This window comes from Seriola aureovittata, chromosome 18, assembly GCF_021018895.1.
Source record: "Seriola aureovittata isolate HTS-2021-v1 ecotype China chromosome 18, ASM2101889v1, whole genome shotgun sequence".
Taxonomy (NCBI): Eukaryota; Metazoa; Chordata; class Actinopteri; order Carangiformes; family Carangidae; genus Seriola; species Seriola aureovittata.
In genome coordinates this window covers 11701658-11718157 of record NC_079381.1, presented here as the reverse complement: position 1 = coordinate 11718157, position 16500 = coordinate 11701658, and the positions used below count along the sequence as shown (strand labels likewise).

Below are 16500 nucleotides of genomic sequence, written 5' to 3'. Positions count from 1 at the left end.
AATCTCAGTTTCCTGTTGTGCCTTTGAAAAGGCACTGTGAGGACCCGACACAGTGATCAACTCCATCTAAGACTGTCTCAGTTATGTAAACAAAAGAGGCCGTTGCATCACTCATACACTTTATTCTTCATGAGCATGTTTGCTCAAGGCATTATGGGTTCCTGGTCAGGGACACGGTGACTGTGTGAGACCTCTCACTGTACCACGTTGTAGTGTAGTATTAAAATCGAATCACATAAGGGTTAAAACACAAGGGGGTGCTAAAATTCTCCAAATCTCATAGAAAGGTAAGTGGAAATTGCATGATAGGTCTCTATAGTAAGTATTACTGCAGACTGTCCTTCAGAGGTCCATTAACACAGTGTTAGTATGTGTGTCACTTTTAATGTCTTTTCTTATTTTTTAAATTGTTGGATAAATTGTTCAATTGTGTTGCCTGGTGAAACAACAGGCTGGACAGGAAGGGCAGCACAATGAGAATAGTGGGTGTGTATGTCACAGCTGACTGCTGTGGTTTAGTGGCTGATTTTAAGGCATAGTTGGGAGATCAATCAGAGTCCCCGTCATTTTCATCTCAAATCTGTTGTGAACAAGTGAATTCCATCCTCATCAAACTGCTGCCAAAAACTAGTGAATTATGTTGGTTTACATTAACTTGGGTTTGAACTTCTGAGGCAATGTTTGCTCTGCGAAATTAAAATTGTTACACAATATGAGAATATATATGAATATAAGACAGAATGGCAGGTATACCTTTCTTTTTTAAATAAATAAGCGTCCTGAGCTGTCTTGAGACTTAAGACTTGCCTGCTGTGATACTTGACCTGCATGAAGTTGAGACGTAATAGAAAAAAACATGAAAGTATCACGTTGTGTATAGTAATATACCATGTACATACACATAGCTTACGTCTACACATATAAAGGCCTACCTATGTGCACTGCTTAATAGATCCTTGAGGAGCTTCCTGGGGGTCCCCACCAAAAGGGGAAGCAACTTTTGTTTTTGGTTTGGGTTTCAAACAATCTGTAATAAAACACAAAAAAGCAAAAATCTAGACACCCTGGGACAAAATTTTATGAAATGGGGGTCTCATTTGTGTCTGTTTAGGGGTCCTTGATGTGAAAAGGTTTGCGAACAACTGCCCTAGAAGACCCAAAGACAAATTTCTAGGGGCATCATGTCATCAAGCCTCCCCTCCAAAGCACAGGGGAGCGGGGGCACTGACAGGCGCATGCGCAGTGTGGATGTCAGCGGGTTGGTTGGGGTTGTGTTTACAGCTCGGCTGGATGCTGTTTGCTGCTGATGTTACTGGGAGAGTGCAATGTTGTGCCAACCACCATTGGAATAAATATAACTGTGGGAATAAAGGTAAGATGTTTTGCACTTGCACATGCTTCTTACTCTTAAAGTTAAATGCAGCTGTCTCTTCAGTTATGAAGAAATATACCTTTTTGTTGGTTGTAACTCTCAGGGTAGCATGGCTAGCATACGTTAGCTAGCCAGCTATATACAGTAATGGCCTGTATCAAGGCTCTCTCCAGCGAGGGCCAGTCAGCGGGTTTATTCACCAAAATATTGCGAACACTTTTGAAATAGCAGTTCGCATTAATTACTTTATGGTGGCGGAATAGTTTAGTTAGTTGGTCACGGTGTAGTTAAACATTTCTGTCGGGCGTTGAATCGATGACTGGTGAATAGCTATCTTAGCTAACGTTGGGCAGGTTGGTAAGGGCTAAGTGAGGCAGTAAGTTATCTGTAGAGCTAGCTACATTAAGCTCCAGCATTATCGAGCATAAGATATTTAACCATGGATAACTTATCTGTCAAAGAACTGTGGCGTTTGAAACGTATCAGGGCCCTTATGAGGCTGTACACGCTACATTAACATGTAGCAGGTTTGCTTGTAACCAGATTAAGTGGTGTCCAGAAAGCCAATTACTGTGTATGCTACCATGATATCTAGACTATCTGTCAAATAGTAAATGATTGTGAAACCATTCTGGAGTAGTTGTGACTAGTGTAACACATATTTTATCTAAATTGCTTTAACTCTTTTTATTTGACACTGTTAATACCTTAGCACAGGGCAGAGTGACAGCTGGGTGTGCTCTGTTTTCGTTTTCAACATACGGTGTCTGCACAGGCTGGTAGTACCGATAATAGATACTGCAAGATACTGTTGTTTGTTTATGGTGTATTAATTCATTCAGCAGTACCTCACAATACACTGATGATCACGTTAATGGGAGTGTTCCATATAATTTCAAGTGCATTTCGACATATAGGTAATACAGACATAGAGTAGGATTAGATGAAGCGATATAGCTGAATATGATTACAGATTGGTTTAGGTAACGTCTATTCTACTTAGATTGTTATAACAAACGAGATGAAAACCTTTTAATTGTATGTCTAGGTGTTGACAATAAATATCTGTTTGAAACAGTAGCAGTTAATACGAACTACCCTACAGATATTTACAGGTAGAATTAAGTTCTGCTTCAAAGTCAAGTACTCAGACTCAAGGATCATTACCACTCTTATTTTTTTTTTGTTAGTTGAAGTTTTGTTATTGTCACATGATAAGGGAGGGACCAGCAGGTGCATGGGTGTCTTGACAATCAAGATTTGAGAGTTGTCTACTGTGAGGCATTGCCTGAAGGTACTTGATTATTATGTTGAATAATCCTGTTGAATAATTTTACCAGTGCCTCTAGTTCACAGAAATACTCATTACAATAGCTAAAATCACTGCTATAACACATTTACAAACTAGCTTTATAACTGTAAATATGTAAATAGTAGTGCAAGTAATGCCAGCACATATTGACCAAATAATCCATTTGTACTGAGTAATATTCTATATTTCTCTCACTTTCTGCCAGTAATGAGACATAATCAGTTGCAACAGCGAACTAGCTGTTGTCAGGTTATTATTGCCACAGACGATAGAATTCTTGAAACCAGTAGCTTTTGCCTTGTTGTGTCTTTGAATATTTTTCACAACAGTGGACAACATGTATGGTAACTTTGGCCAACTGTGCCAACTGCCACTTCACTCAGCTCTTTGTTCCTGTTCTGTTTCCTGAAGCACAGGTATTGCAGTAAAGCCTCATCAGGTGATACATGCATGCATGCACAAAAAACACAACACTCAGATTTGTCTGTATGCAAATATTTGCTATATTCATAACATTTATTATGTATACTAGAGGAGTACAAAGGTCAGTGCTTCTTCAAATATACTTTCTATTATGTTTTTTAAGACAGTATGAGTATGATATTTTTTTCACCAATTAGTATTAATTCCAATTTGATTTGAGGCATCTCTTTATTAGTAATTATTACAAAAAACAGACTGCAATATTGGGATTGTGATGATAACTCAGAACAAATGGAAAAATAATAACAAAATAGCAACAATGTTAATACTGAAATGCAATACTAACAATATATAGAAGGGATCAAAAGATGTAACAACTCATTTGAATGAAGTTTTAAAAATTAGTTTTAGTATTTTTTTAAGCATCTACGTGTCAGCCACATTTTCTTACAACTGTCAAGTGATCCATAATAAAATATAGGACTTAACTATACAACCAAAGTTGTGTACTATAAACCCTTTCTCAGGACCAAAGATGTCAGACCTAATTGATGCATTTTGCTGTTGAGCTGTCACATATTTTCTCTTGGTGTGTCTCCTGGCATCCCTCCTATTATAGCTTGGTCTGTAACTGATTTTAGACTGAGCCCTGAATGTTCTGAAATCCCAACAACGCCCCTCAGATGCACCTGTTATTTGGGGAGCTGGTGGAGACTGAATGGCGGGGGGTGGGGGGCTGGCATGAACTGCAGTGGATTAGTGGTTCCTTCATCCAGCTGCTGTGGATGAGATAAAAGGAGACTATGTAGGGTCAAAAGCATGGAAACGCATTTTATAGCTAAGAGAGGAGTTACAAAAGAGTTCAAAGAATTAGTTCATGCACTCAGTAACATCTGCAAAACCTTTTCCCTTGCTCATTGCTGACTCAACATAAATCACAGTTGAATTTCAAAACATCCACAATGAGCTTGGAGGAAATGTCAGGTTTTTGGTGGCATTATGCAATGGCTGCATGAGTAGCTGTGGGTGTTTGTGTACTGTTCAACGACTTGAAAATTAGGTGTACCGTTTGCTGATTCAGCTTTTTGCCCGAACTGCTGAATTGGTTCTTTCAAACCAGACAGTTATCGGTTTATTTATCAAACTTAAATGTAGATAAAAGTGTTTGGAGGCATTCTGGAGAGAGTCTTTCCACAATAGCAGAACTTTCTGTGGAGCCTTGTGGAACTGTGAAGGGCTTGATTATGTGAAGCATCAATAATGTTGCATTCACACTGTGACTTACCTTCATTCACCAATGGGTGCAAACTTGCATCTAAAATCCAAGCTTGTCGTCTTTATAGGTGATCTCTGTCTGTGAGCATGCAGCTGTGGATTTAAAAAAAAAAACCCCACTGCTAATAATTCAGATCAGAAAAGTTAGTAATTGCTTTGGTAATATTTAATGACTTATCCTGATATACATAGCTTATAGCCTGTATTTAATATTAATCAATCCTTCAAATTATTCAGACTTCCTGTCATTAACCTCCAGGTGGGCTAGAACTTTAATCAGCGTTATATACCAGTGATTGCTTCTTCATTATTCTACTATTTAAATTTTATTTATTTGTAGGAAAGGACTGGTTATTTTTTTAGCTGGTTTTTAGGATGTGTAACCAGTGATATTTCAGTCCTCACATTAGATGCTTCGTGAACAACCGCAGTGACAAGAAATGTGTAACATCCCTAAATTTATTGTTAGTGTGTTCAGTTCCTATTGCAATCACCCTGCATTTGTGCTAAGTCTTGAACTGCAGCCAGCCCCTTTAGTCAAATGGCAATGTGGTGAAGGAGTAAAAACACAAAACAGTTCATGGTAAAGAATGATGATTGAATAATTCATTGAGTTGAAATTAGGCCATCCTGAACATCTTGTATAATAATGATCCCTGATCCCTTTAATAATGTAGAATATCAATATTTATACAACTGTTGTCTTATCTGGTATTTTAAGAGTGAAATTCAGTTTCCTCTCACTTTTATTCTCCAGAATTCACATGATATGTGTTTATAATAAGCTTAGTCCTAACTTTAACCTTGTATAAGTGGCACTTGCTGCTTTCAATTCCAATGTCTAAAGGCCTTTACCCTTAACAACTGTTTGTTGTTGGAGCACATATTCACTTACACACACAGGTGTCAAGTTTCCATTATGAGCTTATATATAATCTACTGATAAATAAATGTCTGTGAATAGCTACACATTGTGTGGCTCAGTATCTCACAGTGGAGGCAGTTGGTGTAGCCAATTCTTCATTTCAGAAGTTAAAAGGCCGGCCCGCACTGTGTGATAAAGTCGTTTTTTTTTTTTCTCAGTCATGTGAAATTATTTTGTTGTTGAGTTTGAAACATGCAAAGGTTTCATTCCTGGATAGGCAACTGGGAGCCTGCGCTCTGCTGTCGAGCTGCACTGAGATGGTTATTAGGTGATCACACAGGACAAATAAGATGTAAATTAGGCTCTACATGTGTCTGTCTGTGTGTGTATGTGTTTCCTGGAGTTGTACATCTTGACCTGATCATTCAGAGCCCCTCTTTCATTTCTTTTTCTTTCTCTTTCCTTCCGTACCATACCTTGTGACTGACCTTGTGGTAGTTCAGCTTTCATTCTTTCTCCTTTTCCTTTCTGCCTCTCCCTTTCTCACCGGTGTCTCTGCCTGGCTGAAATCACTGCTGTGAGGCACGTCAAAAGGGACTGTGCTGCAAGCCTGAATGCTCTCTGGCTGTGTCTGGCTGTGTCTTCCTCTCCCTTGTGAGGTGCACGCAGCGCCCAGCTGGCAGCCCAGAACAGACCATTCAGCTGGAGAGTGGTGGAGAAAGAGCAAAAAGACAGGCATAGGTTTCCAGTGTCCACATTTTTACACATGGATCGACATAGATACTCTTGTCAGATGCTGTGCTTCTGCTTTTACCTGTGACAAACAGCTAAGAGAGGCCACTTTTGTCAGTCATTTGGTCCCAAAATTAGTTGCAGGTCACACCCAGACTACATCAGCCCAACTGCGGTTATCACTTTGTGCATTAATAGCTATGTTGGTAAAACTCTGAGCTCTAACTCCTGTAATCCTGAAAGATGCAATTTAGATTGAACTTCACTGCATATTATCACTAAATACATGCTTCTTTTTTTTCTCCTATCAAAACAAGGTAATTTACTATTTTTCATGTATCCAGTACCACATTGTAATACACATTGTATCAGTCACTGAACTCATTGACCTTTTTGGTAAACAAACTTTTTAAGAGCTAATGTCAAGGCGTTGCTAGATTAATCAATAAATAATTTGACAATAGATAAATGGCATCATTCAAGGAAAAATTGCAAAATTTCTGTGGATCAAATAGAAATTTTGGATTTGAACATTTACTGCTTTTTTTTATCCATATGTGATATTAAATTGACTACCTTTTAGATTGTTGGTTAGACAAAACACACAATTAAAGTAGGTCACTGGGAAATAAACTTTATGTTTTGACATTTTATGTAGTAAATTATATTATGTAGTAAAATATTTTACACCCTGGTGCTTTGAATATGTAAGTGTAAATATTGGACATTTTACTTCCCTGTGCGGAACATAGAAGTGAAGGGTAGATCCTGTAATCTTATAAATCTATTTAATCTTATTCATGTCTAAGATGCTGTATTTTATTGAAAAGCAGAATTAACTTTAAGAACTCTATCAGTCAGAATTACCAGGACATATGAGCAGCAAAATATTTGCATGAATATCGCCACCTTTGCCAAAGGTGGTTTGGACCAAATGAAATGCTGCAAATGATGAGGGTGTTGTTGTCATGGTGACAAAATAGTGCTCCATTTCTTTTCCTCTGTCCTGTGCTGTTAGAAGATAGAAAAAAATAACATTTAAGAAGCAAGAATTAAAACAAAAGTTTCAAGTTTTCACGGGAAAGGTGTGGCTGGGGTAAAAATAGTAAGATGGAATAAAGAACCAGTCTGTTACTTAGGTCTCCTGTTGTAGAGAACAAGATGGTGTTGTTGAACACAGTGAATGTGATGTGTAAAAATCAAATTATACAAAGCAACTCTGTTAAAGTTCAAGAAAATTCTCTCATGAGCTTAGAAATGTCATCCAATTAAAGATATTTAGGAACCTTTTAAGCATTTAGACAGGAGATTCTATTTCTGATTTTGTAACAATCACTAGCCTGATAGGTAATGGATTGTGTGTCTTCTTGGAAGTGTACCATGGCACTAAAAAGGTTGATAACAAACAGTATAGCTTGGCAGGAGCAGGCAAAGAGCTGTTACTGAGGCAAAGGAGGGAAGCAGGGTGACAAGGCAACCATTATAAGCTTGTTGGAGCCGCCAGCTAGTCAGAGACAGAGTGCTAGGTTTGTGTGTGCATGCACATGTGTGCCTGTGGGTGTGTGCTTATTTGTGTTCATAATACAGCTACTTGTGTGTGTGATCCAGCATAAAACTACTTTTTTTCTGTTTATGTATGCATGTGTGGGTGTACGCTCAACTGCAAAGGTTGATAGGGTTTTCAGTATTTGTGAATTAAAACATGAATGAGTTAGTGAAGCTAATTGCCATCTCTCTCAGATAACATCACAAGTTGTGGAGTCTCAGCTCAGCTTTAGATTGCTCTCTAGTGAAATGATTGACTCAAGGGTTACAAAGCAGTAATCTGCTTTAAGGTTTATGGTGGCCCAAGAAACTAATTGGCCACAGTTTAATTTCTTTTCTAACCAAACATAATACTTTACTGATATTTATAGGTATTTCTTATAGGGTTGGTTAGTTATTAATGTCACAGTTAAAGTATGAGGACTTGGTAGCATCAGATACGACTATTCAAATCTTTTACCTATACGTGTAAAAAGTTGCCATCAGGAGGCTTTATGGGATGCCACAGAATGTAAAGGACTGAAAGAGGCTCAGGCATTGCAGTTTCAATTATATTGTTGATTAATTTGTTTTCATGAAAGCACTGCTCTGCTAATGCTTAGCTCGCTGCTAATGCTTTCACAGATGTGTTCTAAGACTGTTTATAAGATTTTAGGAATATGCCTTATCAGCAGCAGCCACTGGTGACAAACTGACAAACAAAAGACCAGAAAGAAACTTAAGAAACTCAAAAGTTCAAGTGAAAAAGTCTGAGGAAAAAGAACTAGATTAATCATTCGGATTACAAGTGTGCTAAAAATGGAAAGCTGGTGCCTTTGAGCCAAAAGTAGAGTAAACATCTGCAAAGTCTCCTCAAGATTAAAAGCCTGTGAAAATAAGGACTGAGGAGTGATGCAGATTTTGGATTGCTAAAGAGTGAGATGCTCTTTTTTTATGGACTGAGCTTTACTATGCCTTTCTGCTCTTTGTTACAATTTTTATTTTATCTGTATAAAGAAATATTTGACAGTTGGTAGATGAAAGATCCTTGCAGATAATGGAATTGGCCCAAGGGGGAAATCTGCTGCAGGTTAAAGGCCCTGCACATCCACACAGGTGTTTGTCTTCCTGATTAGACCTAATGTCAGGCTAAAGCTGGGAGGAGCTATGCTGGGAATTACATGATACAGCATAGTTCATGAATGTTAAGTGAGTATGGACCTTCAAAGTTACAGATCCAGAATGTTTTGAGAATGTCTAGTGACGTGGAAGTTTCAACTTTTAGAATGTTACGTTACACTCCTAAAAAACTACCTGTGACCTGAAATTTTAAATGACCTGGTAGTTTCAAAGATTCAGCTCTATAATATTAGGATAAAGTTCTAGAAATGTTGCTCCAAAAGTTATAATTGTAGAATGTCAAGTTATAGTGCTAGAATGTTGGAACTGTAACATACTAGAACAATAACTATGACCCATTACATTTCTAGAATGTGACATTTTGATTGTAGAATGTTACGGTATATGGATCTGGAGAGAACTGATACTTTGGTACCCAGACAATAAGGCACTGTATTGAGATTTGTGGAATTTCATTGGTATTGGTCTCAACTACCAAATTTTTGGTATGGTGTCATCACTATTACAGTATAGTAGAATGTTTACCATTGTAGACTTTTGAATTGAAATTGTAAAATGTTAAGTTAGGGTTACAGAATTGTGTTTCACATGGGACTTTCAAAGTTACAATTCTAGAATGTACTCTGAGAATATTGAAATTGTAACATTATATAATTGTACATGTGACCTGCGACAGTTCCAGAATGTAAGATAACAATTGTAAAATTTCATGTCATAGTTCTGTGATGTTAAGTGACATGTAACGTTAGAGATCTAGGATGGAAGAGTACAGTTCTAGAATATTGATTTGTATTTCTCAGATCTTAAGGTACAGTTCTATAATGTTTGGTAACATGAAACTTATTACACTGTATTACAGTTATTACATTATGTCACTAAACTATATCAAGTAATAACAATGATAACAATGTAAATTGAAGCTCCCTAACAAGCTCAATGAAGCTATTAGGAGAGTGAAGAAACTGTGAATTGAGCACAGTCCTAAGAAGAGGTCTAATCATGCAACTTCAGTACAAACACCTGTGTTGGTAGACTGTGGGTGTGAAGGGGCTTTAAGGTGAGTTGTCATTGCTGACTGAAAGTGTTATTTTGGCAAGGTAGATGATGAATCATTGCAGAGCTAGGCCTATATCATAAGTCCAACTATATCTATCTTTTATCTAATAAAAATGTTCTCCTCTGTAGTATGGCCAGTGGACCATGATGAAATATTATATTTATTAATGTAGCTTATTTATTTATTATATTTATTTTTTATTATTTATCGTATTATTATAATTGTACATTTCTCACAATCTGACATTCAATTAAGATCATTGCCAGTCTCAAAAATTGAAATCCCGAATGGGAGCAGTGAACCTATTCACTTCTTTCCTATGTTTGTAATATTTTGTCTCTATGTTGTACGTGGCTTCACAACTAACCCATTAGGTTAACTGTTAACCTGTTGAAAGAGATCTAATACAGTTTGAAGTTTGCTTCTGTACGTTTATGCTTATTTTTATGCACCTTTTCAAGCGTGGTTGTTTACTAGTCAGACTCTGGTTCAGTTTGTTTGTGATGTGAGTGCAAACCATAAGATTTGATGATAGTATATATGTGATCTTTAGTATAAATTCAACACGAAATCCATCTTCTGATTGTAAACTCATGAAAGTGATCACTCGATTTGTATGAGATGCATGTATTTATGTAAGATCATTTGGTAAACTTAATGCATACATGTGAATTGCTGGGATTTTCCGATGACATTAGGAAGTGAAAAGGAGGTAAAAACAGAGGTGTGACGGGCTTGTGTGCTCTGTGAATTGTTGCAGTTCCTCAATACGAGGCAAGTGAAACATGCTACCTGTGGTACATGAGGTAAGCCAGTAGGTGCTGCATGACTTGCTGTCACTCACATAGCTCTTCGTCTTTTATCGATGATGCAAGATGACAGTCACTGAAACAATGAGTGACTTACCTACCAGTCCATATGGCTTCATCATTACTCCTTGGGTTGTTTGTAATAACAACAACAACAACACTTAAAAGGCAACAATCTATCTTTTTTTCTAGGTGTTGGCCAAGTGAGCCAAACCATAAGTGTGAACCTTACCTTCAAGTTATAGGACTTACACTTGGTGCAAAGATCAGCAGAGTGTGGTATTAAAATCTACATTCTCATTACTACACACAGGTTTCAGAGTGACAGTTTTCTGCTCAAACTGACACTCTATGTTTCAGAGTAAGTGGACATGACAAATCATTTCACCCTGTAACCCTGTCTTTCAACTTCAGTTGCAATACAAGTGAAAGACAACACCCAGGACTTTTGGATGAATAACAGTCGCTCATTTCTTCAGTTTGCTTTGAAAAGATAAAGAGTGCAAGCCTAAGCTGTCAGTTTATATTACTCAATTTATATTGGAAGCCTAATAATAACGTTCATATCAGCAGAAGCAGTTGTAAAACCTTCTTGTCACACAGAGATGGCTACTCATATTGAGTGTTAGTTGGGGTCAGTATAACAATGTTATCATAAGTAATTCACAATATGAACTGCTTTGACCTTTCCACTGCAGTTCTTTTTTCTTAATACTTCTCTATTGTTTAACCTGCTTTGAATAGGAAGGGTGGGGGTTTGACAAGAGAGTAATGTGCGAGAAACAGCAACTGAAACCTTTAGAAAAATGGAGGAGGGCAAGGGTAGAGGAGAACAGAGGAGAGTAATAAGGACTGAGAAAAATAGAAGATTGGAGGAGGAGAGATAAAGAAAAGGGAGTAGTGAAAGGGAGAGGGATGGGAGAGAGTGAAAGGAAGGAGTTGAGAGGGGAAACTGCCAGAAATAGCTTGTTATGGTCTCTTCTTGAACCTCTGCCAGAACCTTCTGTTGAGCCTTTCTTCCTGTGTTACACACAATGGCACCCCCCACCTCATAACATAACTGTAAAGATGGAGCTTTTCCTCATTTTGCTTGTAAAACTAAATCTTACCTTAATTCTACCTCCTATTGCTATACCTTAACTTAGAGACTAAATGATCGTTTTGATATTGAAGTGATTTTTTTGACTTTTCCTCTGATGGCAAAAAGTGAAAATCTCATATGATTTTTGAGAATTTGTGCTTTGGTCAGTTCTAGAAACGTCTCCTGATTAGTTACACGTTGTCATATTTGATGGCTGAAGGGAGCTGGAGTGAAAGGCAAAGTGAAGGATGAGCTGATGATGTGTAGTGTTCCCCACAGGATCTCAGTTTAGGTTGTTTGTGGTTGTGTTGGCAGGCCTGCGAGAACCGCCATGAACTGAAGAGTGTACACAATGCAATTATCACATTCAGTACATCTTTTTTTGTGTGTTTAGGTAATATATTTCTGGTGTACATGTCAAATGGGGTGGTAGGGGACCACAACTGAATCTTTGTAAGGAACATTACTGACATGGGATAGATGGATGGTTGTAGCAAGCTGGCCTGTTCCTTTAATCCTTCACTTTCATGTGCATGTTTCTTTCTCTGAATGACACTTGTATCACCATGGCTTTGCATTGCATCAAGCTATTTTGCAAATACCTCTTCTCTATTCTGCTGAGATTGACAAAACTGCTCTAAATGGCCCACAGATCCATTTTTTCTTCATTGTAGCCTGCTCTCTTGTCTATCTCTTTTACTTGAACTATGCTTTTTTGCTTAACATTTCTTTTGCACCATCTATCTCTCTCTTTATGCTCCCTCTCTTTGAGTTTTGTAAAGCTGCCACAAAGTTTCCTTAAGCTTAAAAAGACCTCTAAAAGTCAAGAATAAAAGGTTTCACCATTTTTAGAGGGTTAGTGTCCAAATAGCCAAGTTTCCAGTCGTCTTAAAAGATGCTTTTCATGGTTTTCATCACCTCATGACTGTTTTCTGCTTTTTTTCTTTCTTTTTTTTTTTTTTTTCTTTCTCTAGGTGATTTTGCTCATCATCTCCCACCACTTCCTCCTCCCGTCTTCCATTCATGAGCAGCGTGGCTGAGTTTAACAGCGGCAGCCATGGATGACAAGGGCTCGGTGGGGAAGATTAGCGTGTCTTCGGACTCAGTGTCCACTCTCAACAGTGAGGACTTTGTCCTTGTGTCCCGGCTGGGGGACGAGACACCCTCCTCCACTAATAATGGTAGTGATGACGAAAAGACAGGACTGAAGGTAAGGATGGTTGGGTGTAGGTATGGACAGAAGTACAAAGGAGAGAAGGGTGACTTCAGAGCTGTACTCGTCTAATTAAAGTTTAGGTCCTGAGTACACTAGATCACTGGTCTGTTGATATTTACAGTGGCCTCATGGCATACATCCGCTTCTCAGGTGCTTCTTTCTGTGAATACCATGAGTATGGTTAATACTAAAATAGTTACAATCTGCTCTTGAGTACACAAGAGAAATGACAGTTACTGTAAAGCTATAATTATTTTCAAAACACCAGTAGGATAACAGGCCAGACACTGCTGCAGAGTGAAAACAGTTTTAAGAGTGTATCTCAGAACCCAGGGCATGATTTTCCAAAACATCTTGATGTTCATGTCATCTTTACCTTGTATTTCTTGTTTAAATGGCAGGTTAGGATCATAGTTCATACAGATTACATCGTTACCAGGTTGTGCTCATCACTCACTTGTCAAAAGCGCTCGTCCATCGTTTCAAACATGCAGTCTCACACTCTAACCATAAGGCTAACCATTTCTTTTTTTTGCTTTTTCCACATTCTCACTCTACCCCCTTTAGTTTGTCTTAGATCTGTGTGTTTTATCTGTGTATATTTCTCCATTTGCTACTTATGGTAAGGAAGTCCTTAAATCCTTGTTATATGCACATCCCTAAAAACTGAGAGCATTTTCATAGGCTCTGTTTGAAGTGAAGAACTTGTTCTTATTCCTCAAACCTGTGACGAATTACATTTGATTTTCTAGTTCTTCCACTGTATTGTCTGTATTATTTCATTGGTATGCGGTAGTGAAAAAAAGGGATCATCGATGCATACACAATTAAAATGACTGAAGAAAACACTATCCCTTGTGCATTGTTTTGTGCGAGCTGAACGTGTAAGGCAAGTCAGCTGATATTTTACCAATTTGTCTTTCAGTGTCAAGCAAGTTCAATGCTACAAAAACAAATTCCCCATCTGCAGTCAATCAGCCGCTTCTGCTAATGTACAGCATGTGCTATTATACTACAGTATGTCTGACATACAGTATGCCCTCTGTGACTCAGTTCAGTGCTACAGTTGGCACTCACTCAGCAGATATTAGTTTACAAACAGTGTGGCGCATGGTGATGCAGCAGCAAGTGCTTTGAACTCATTGTCAGGGAAAATAATGGTGTTTTGTGACCAGGGTGTGTCTCTCCCCAAAGAGAAAGAAGACTTTCTGAGGAAAGAAATGTAGCTACCAGCCACCATCCTGTGTGTGTCCCTAATGGGTTCAGGTTACTTCCTCTCCTCTCCTCTCCTCTCCTCTCTGTGTGTTGTGTCTTTCAGTGTACTAGTAATCACATTTCCTTTGATTGAAGTAGCTGCCTCGCATGTTCATATTCTGTCCATTAGTCATTACTATATCTATGTTTCTTTGTAAAGGAAAGAATTGTGGACTTGGTGTTTGTAAAGGTACCAGAAGATGGCGCCAGCAGAGCATGTATGTCGCATATTCAGCTGATAAGAAGAAGTCACACTTGTGTCTGTAATGTGCAATGCTTGGAGATAAGAGAGCATGAATTTGCACATTACATGAGGTCATAGTCTCTTAACAGAGTGCGGTTATTTTGATGGACAACACAGTTGAGGGCAGTTTTGCGATGGCTAGTTGCCGCTGTGTGCTTGCTGTCAGAGGGAAGAGAAGCAGTACTCGGCACACATCCTCTGTTCTCAGTATGTAGTGGTGAAATCACTCCATTCACTGACACTCAGTCATTTAGATATCATGTTTTTGGTTTTCGCCAACACACTCTTGTGCACATTTCCCTCCCAGTCAGCCCATCCAGTCAGAGAGGAGTCAGTGTGTCTAAACTTGTTGTTTGTTATGCAGGTGATTTCTGAGGAAGGGGTCAGCTTTAAGGTCAGTCTCTTCTCTCGCTATGTTTCCTTTCCAACTCTTCTCTTTTTAGCTCTTGCTTGTGTATATCTTTCTTCCTCTCTCTTTTTGTGATGTGATTCCGTGGTGATTCTGTCTGTGATTATTTGTGCTCCCTGAATTCTTTTACCAGCTGTTGAGTGATGGCCTTAGCCAGCTTTTTCAACAGTTTAGTTTTGATGATGGTCAGTGATAGACGTTCTTACATGTAGGACTGAAGTTGTATGTGACAGCTGCCAAGGCTTTTAGCACTAACTGTAAATCACAAGCCCCACCACAGTTGCGTAGTGACGCAGTTAGACGTGTGTCTGTCAGATGTGTGAACCTAAATAAAGAATTGATAGCTGCTTTACATCAAGTTTTTTTTAGGTGTATTGACACGGACATCATAGTAGTAGTTTACACTCTTCTCTATAGTCTAACAGCACTGAAGAAATGACCACATTTAGCGATTCACATTTAGTGAAATAATCATTCAGTGAAATAATTACATGCACCACAGAAAGTTAAAAATCAGATTCTCTATTCTTAATTGCCTTTGTCATCCCCTTTTTACTCAGTGCAGCAGTGCCCTCTGCAGTTTAAATCTGCTCTCCATTTCTTACCTAACATCAGGCTGCAGCCTTAGAAAGCAGGGAAATTTGTTTTGTGGCACTTGATGGTTTGCCCGGCCTTAAACTTTGCACTTTATTTACTATCTGCTAGAATAAGCTCACATACAGTAAGTGTTAGCAGTGCTCTTCTGATTTCTGGATGTACTTATTACACAACTCAAACACACTTACCCACTAATTACTAATATAAGATGACATGTAATCAAGATATATCTCTGACTGCCAACATGAAACAGGGCATCTTTCACCACACTCACTTTAAATTACTGACAAAAGATCACTGTTGAAGGCAGAGCCACTGCACTTTCCTAAAAACTGCAAGAGAAATGGTTGCTGTAGGCCTCAGGATTATCTTAAAGTTGATTCATTATGATGATTACTATGATCATTTTGTGTAACAATATGTGTTCTTGTCTTTTATTACATGTGTTTTGGTTTAAATATGTTGTTTTCTGTGCCCCCTTTTGTCCCTGTTCTTTGGTGTGGTTGTGTGCATGTCTATGTGTATGTGTGTTTCTACCCCTTGTGTGTGTGTGTGTGTGTGTGTGTGTGTGTGTCAGATTGTGGGGAATGGAAGTGAGCAGCAGCTCCAGAGAGAGTTAGAGGATGTCCTCATGGACCCATCGGTAGCTGACACTGGGCTGGGACCGGAAACAGGGATGGACAGTCTTGGTGGGGGCGACCGTGGCCTCCTTCCCACTACAGCCTCACCTGTACTGCCAGGTTCTGACCCTCTGAGCTCACCCCCGCCCAAGTTGGAGATGGTGCTTCCTGTTCAGACGGCTCAGGAGAGTGAGCTGAATGAGAGGTCGTACCGAGGTGAGCCATGATGGGACTTTTCTTATCCTCTTTTCTCGTGTCTGACAAAGCTCACACAAATGGCTTTTATCTTCAGATTTATATATAATTTTAATGAAAACGTTAAGAGTAATATCACAGAAGCACCCGGGTTTTTAAATCATATACAGTAAGTACTCCCAGACCCTTCATTCATTTTTTAACTTTGTAGCAGAGGACTTTTGCCATTTCTTCTCATTTACTTTGTCCCCTTTATTCGTTTGTTGCATGAATTTCTAAAATTGATATGACTGTTGTCCCTCTCACCTATCCTCCTAAATACCATATTCTATTCTTACTTCTTAGCCAAGTGAACTTATCTCAGACGAAGACAAT

General features: G+C 38.5%; 1 protein-coding gene across 3 annotated transcripts in view; it reads left to right on the top strand.

The window, feature by feature from the left end:
- The first annotated feature begins 1254 nt into the window (after nt 1-1254).
- LOC130186137 (rab GTPase-activating protein 1) overlaps nt 1255-16500 on the top strand; it is a 72773-nt gene continuing 57527 nt past the window's right edge. The window contains exons 1-4 of one of the 3 annotated variants that reach the window (XM_056402905.1): nt 1255-1372; nt 12565-12800; nt 14669-14698; nt 15888-16146. In XM_056402905.1, coding sequence (XP_056258880.1) covers nt 12648-12800; nt 14669-14698; nt 15888-16146 — 442 coding nt within the window. In that variant the 5' untranslated portion in view covers nt 1255-1372; nt 12565-12647. The remainder of the gene's footprint in view (nt 1373-12564; nt 12801-14668; nt 14699-15887; nt 16147-16500) is intronic. The other 2 variants (XM_056402906.1, XM_056402907.1) reach the window with 2 other exon arrangements.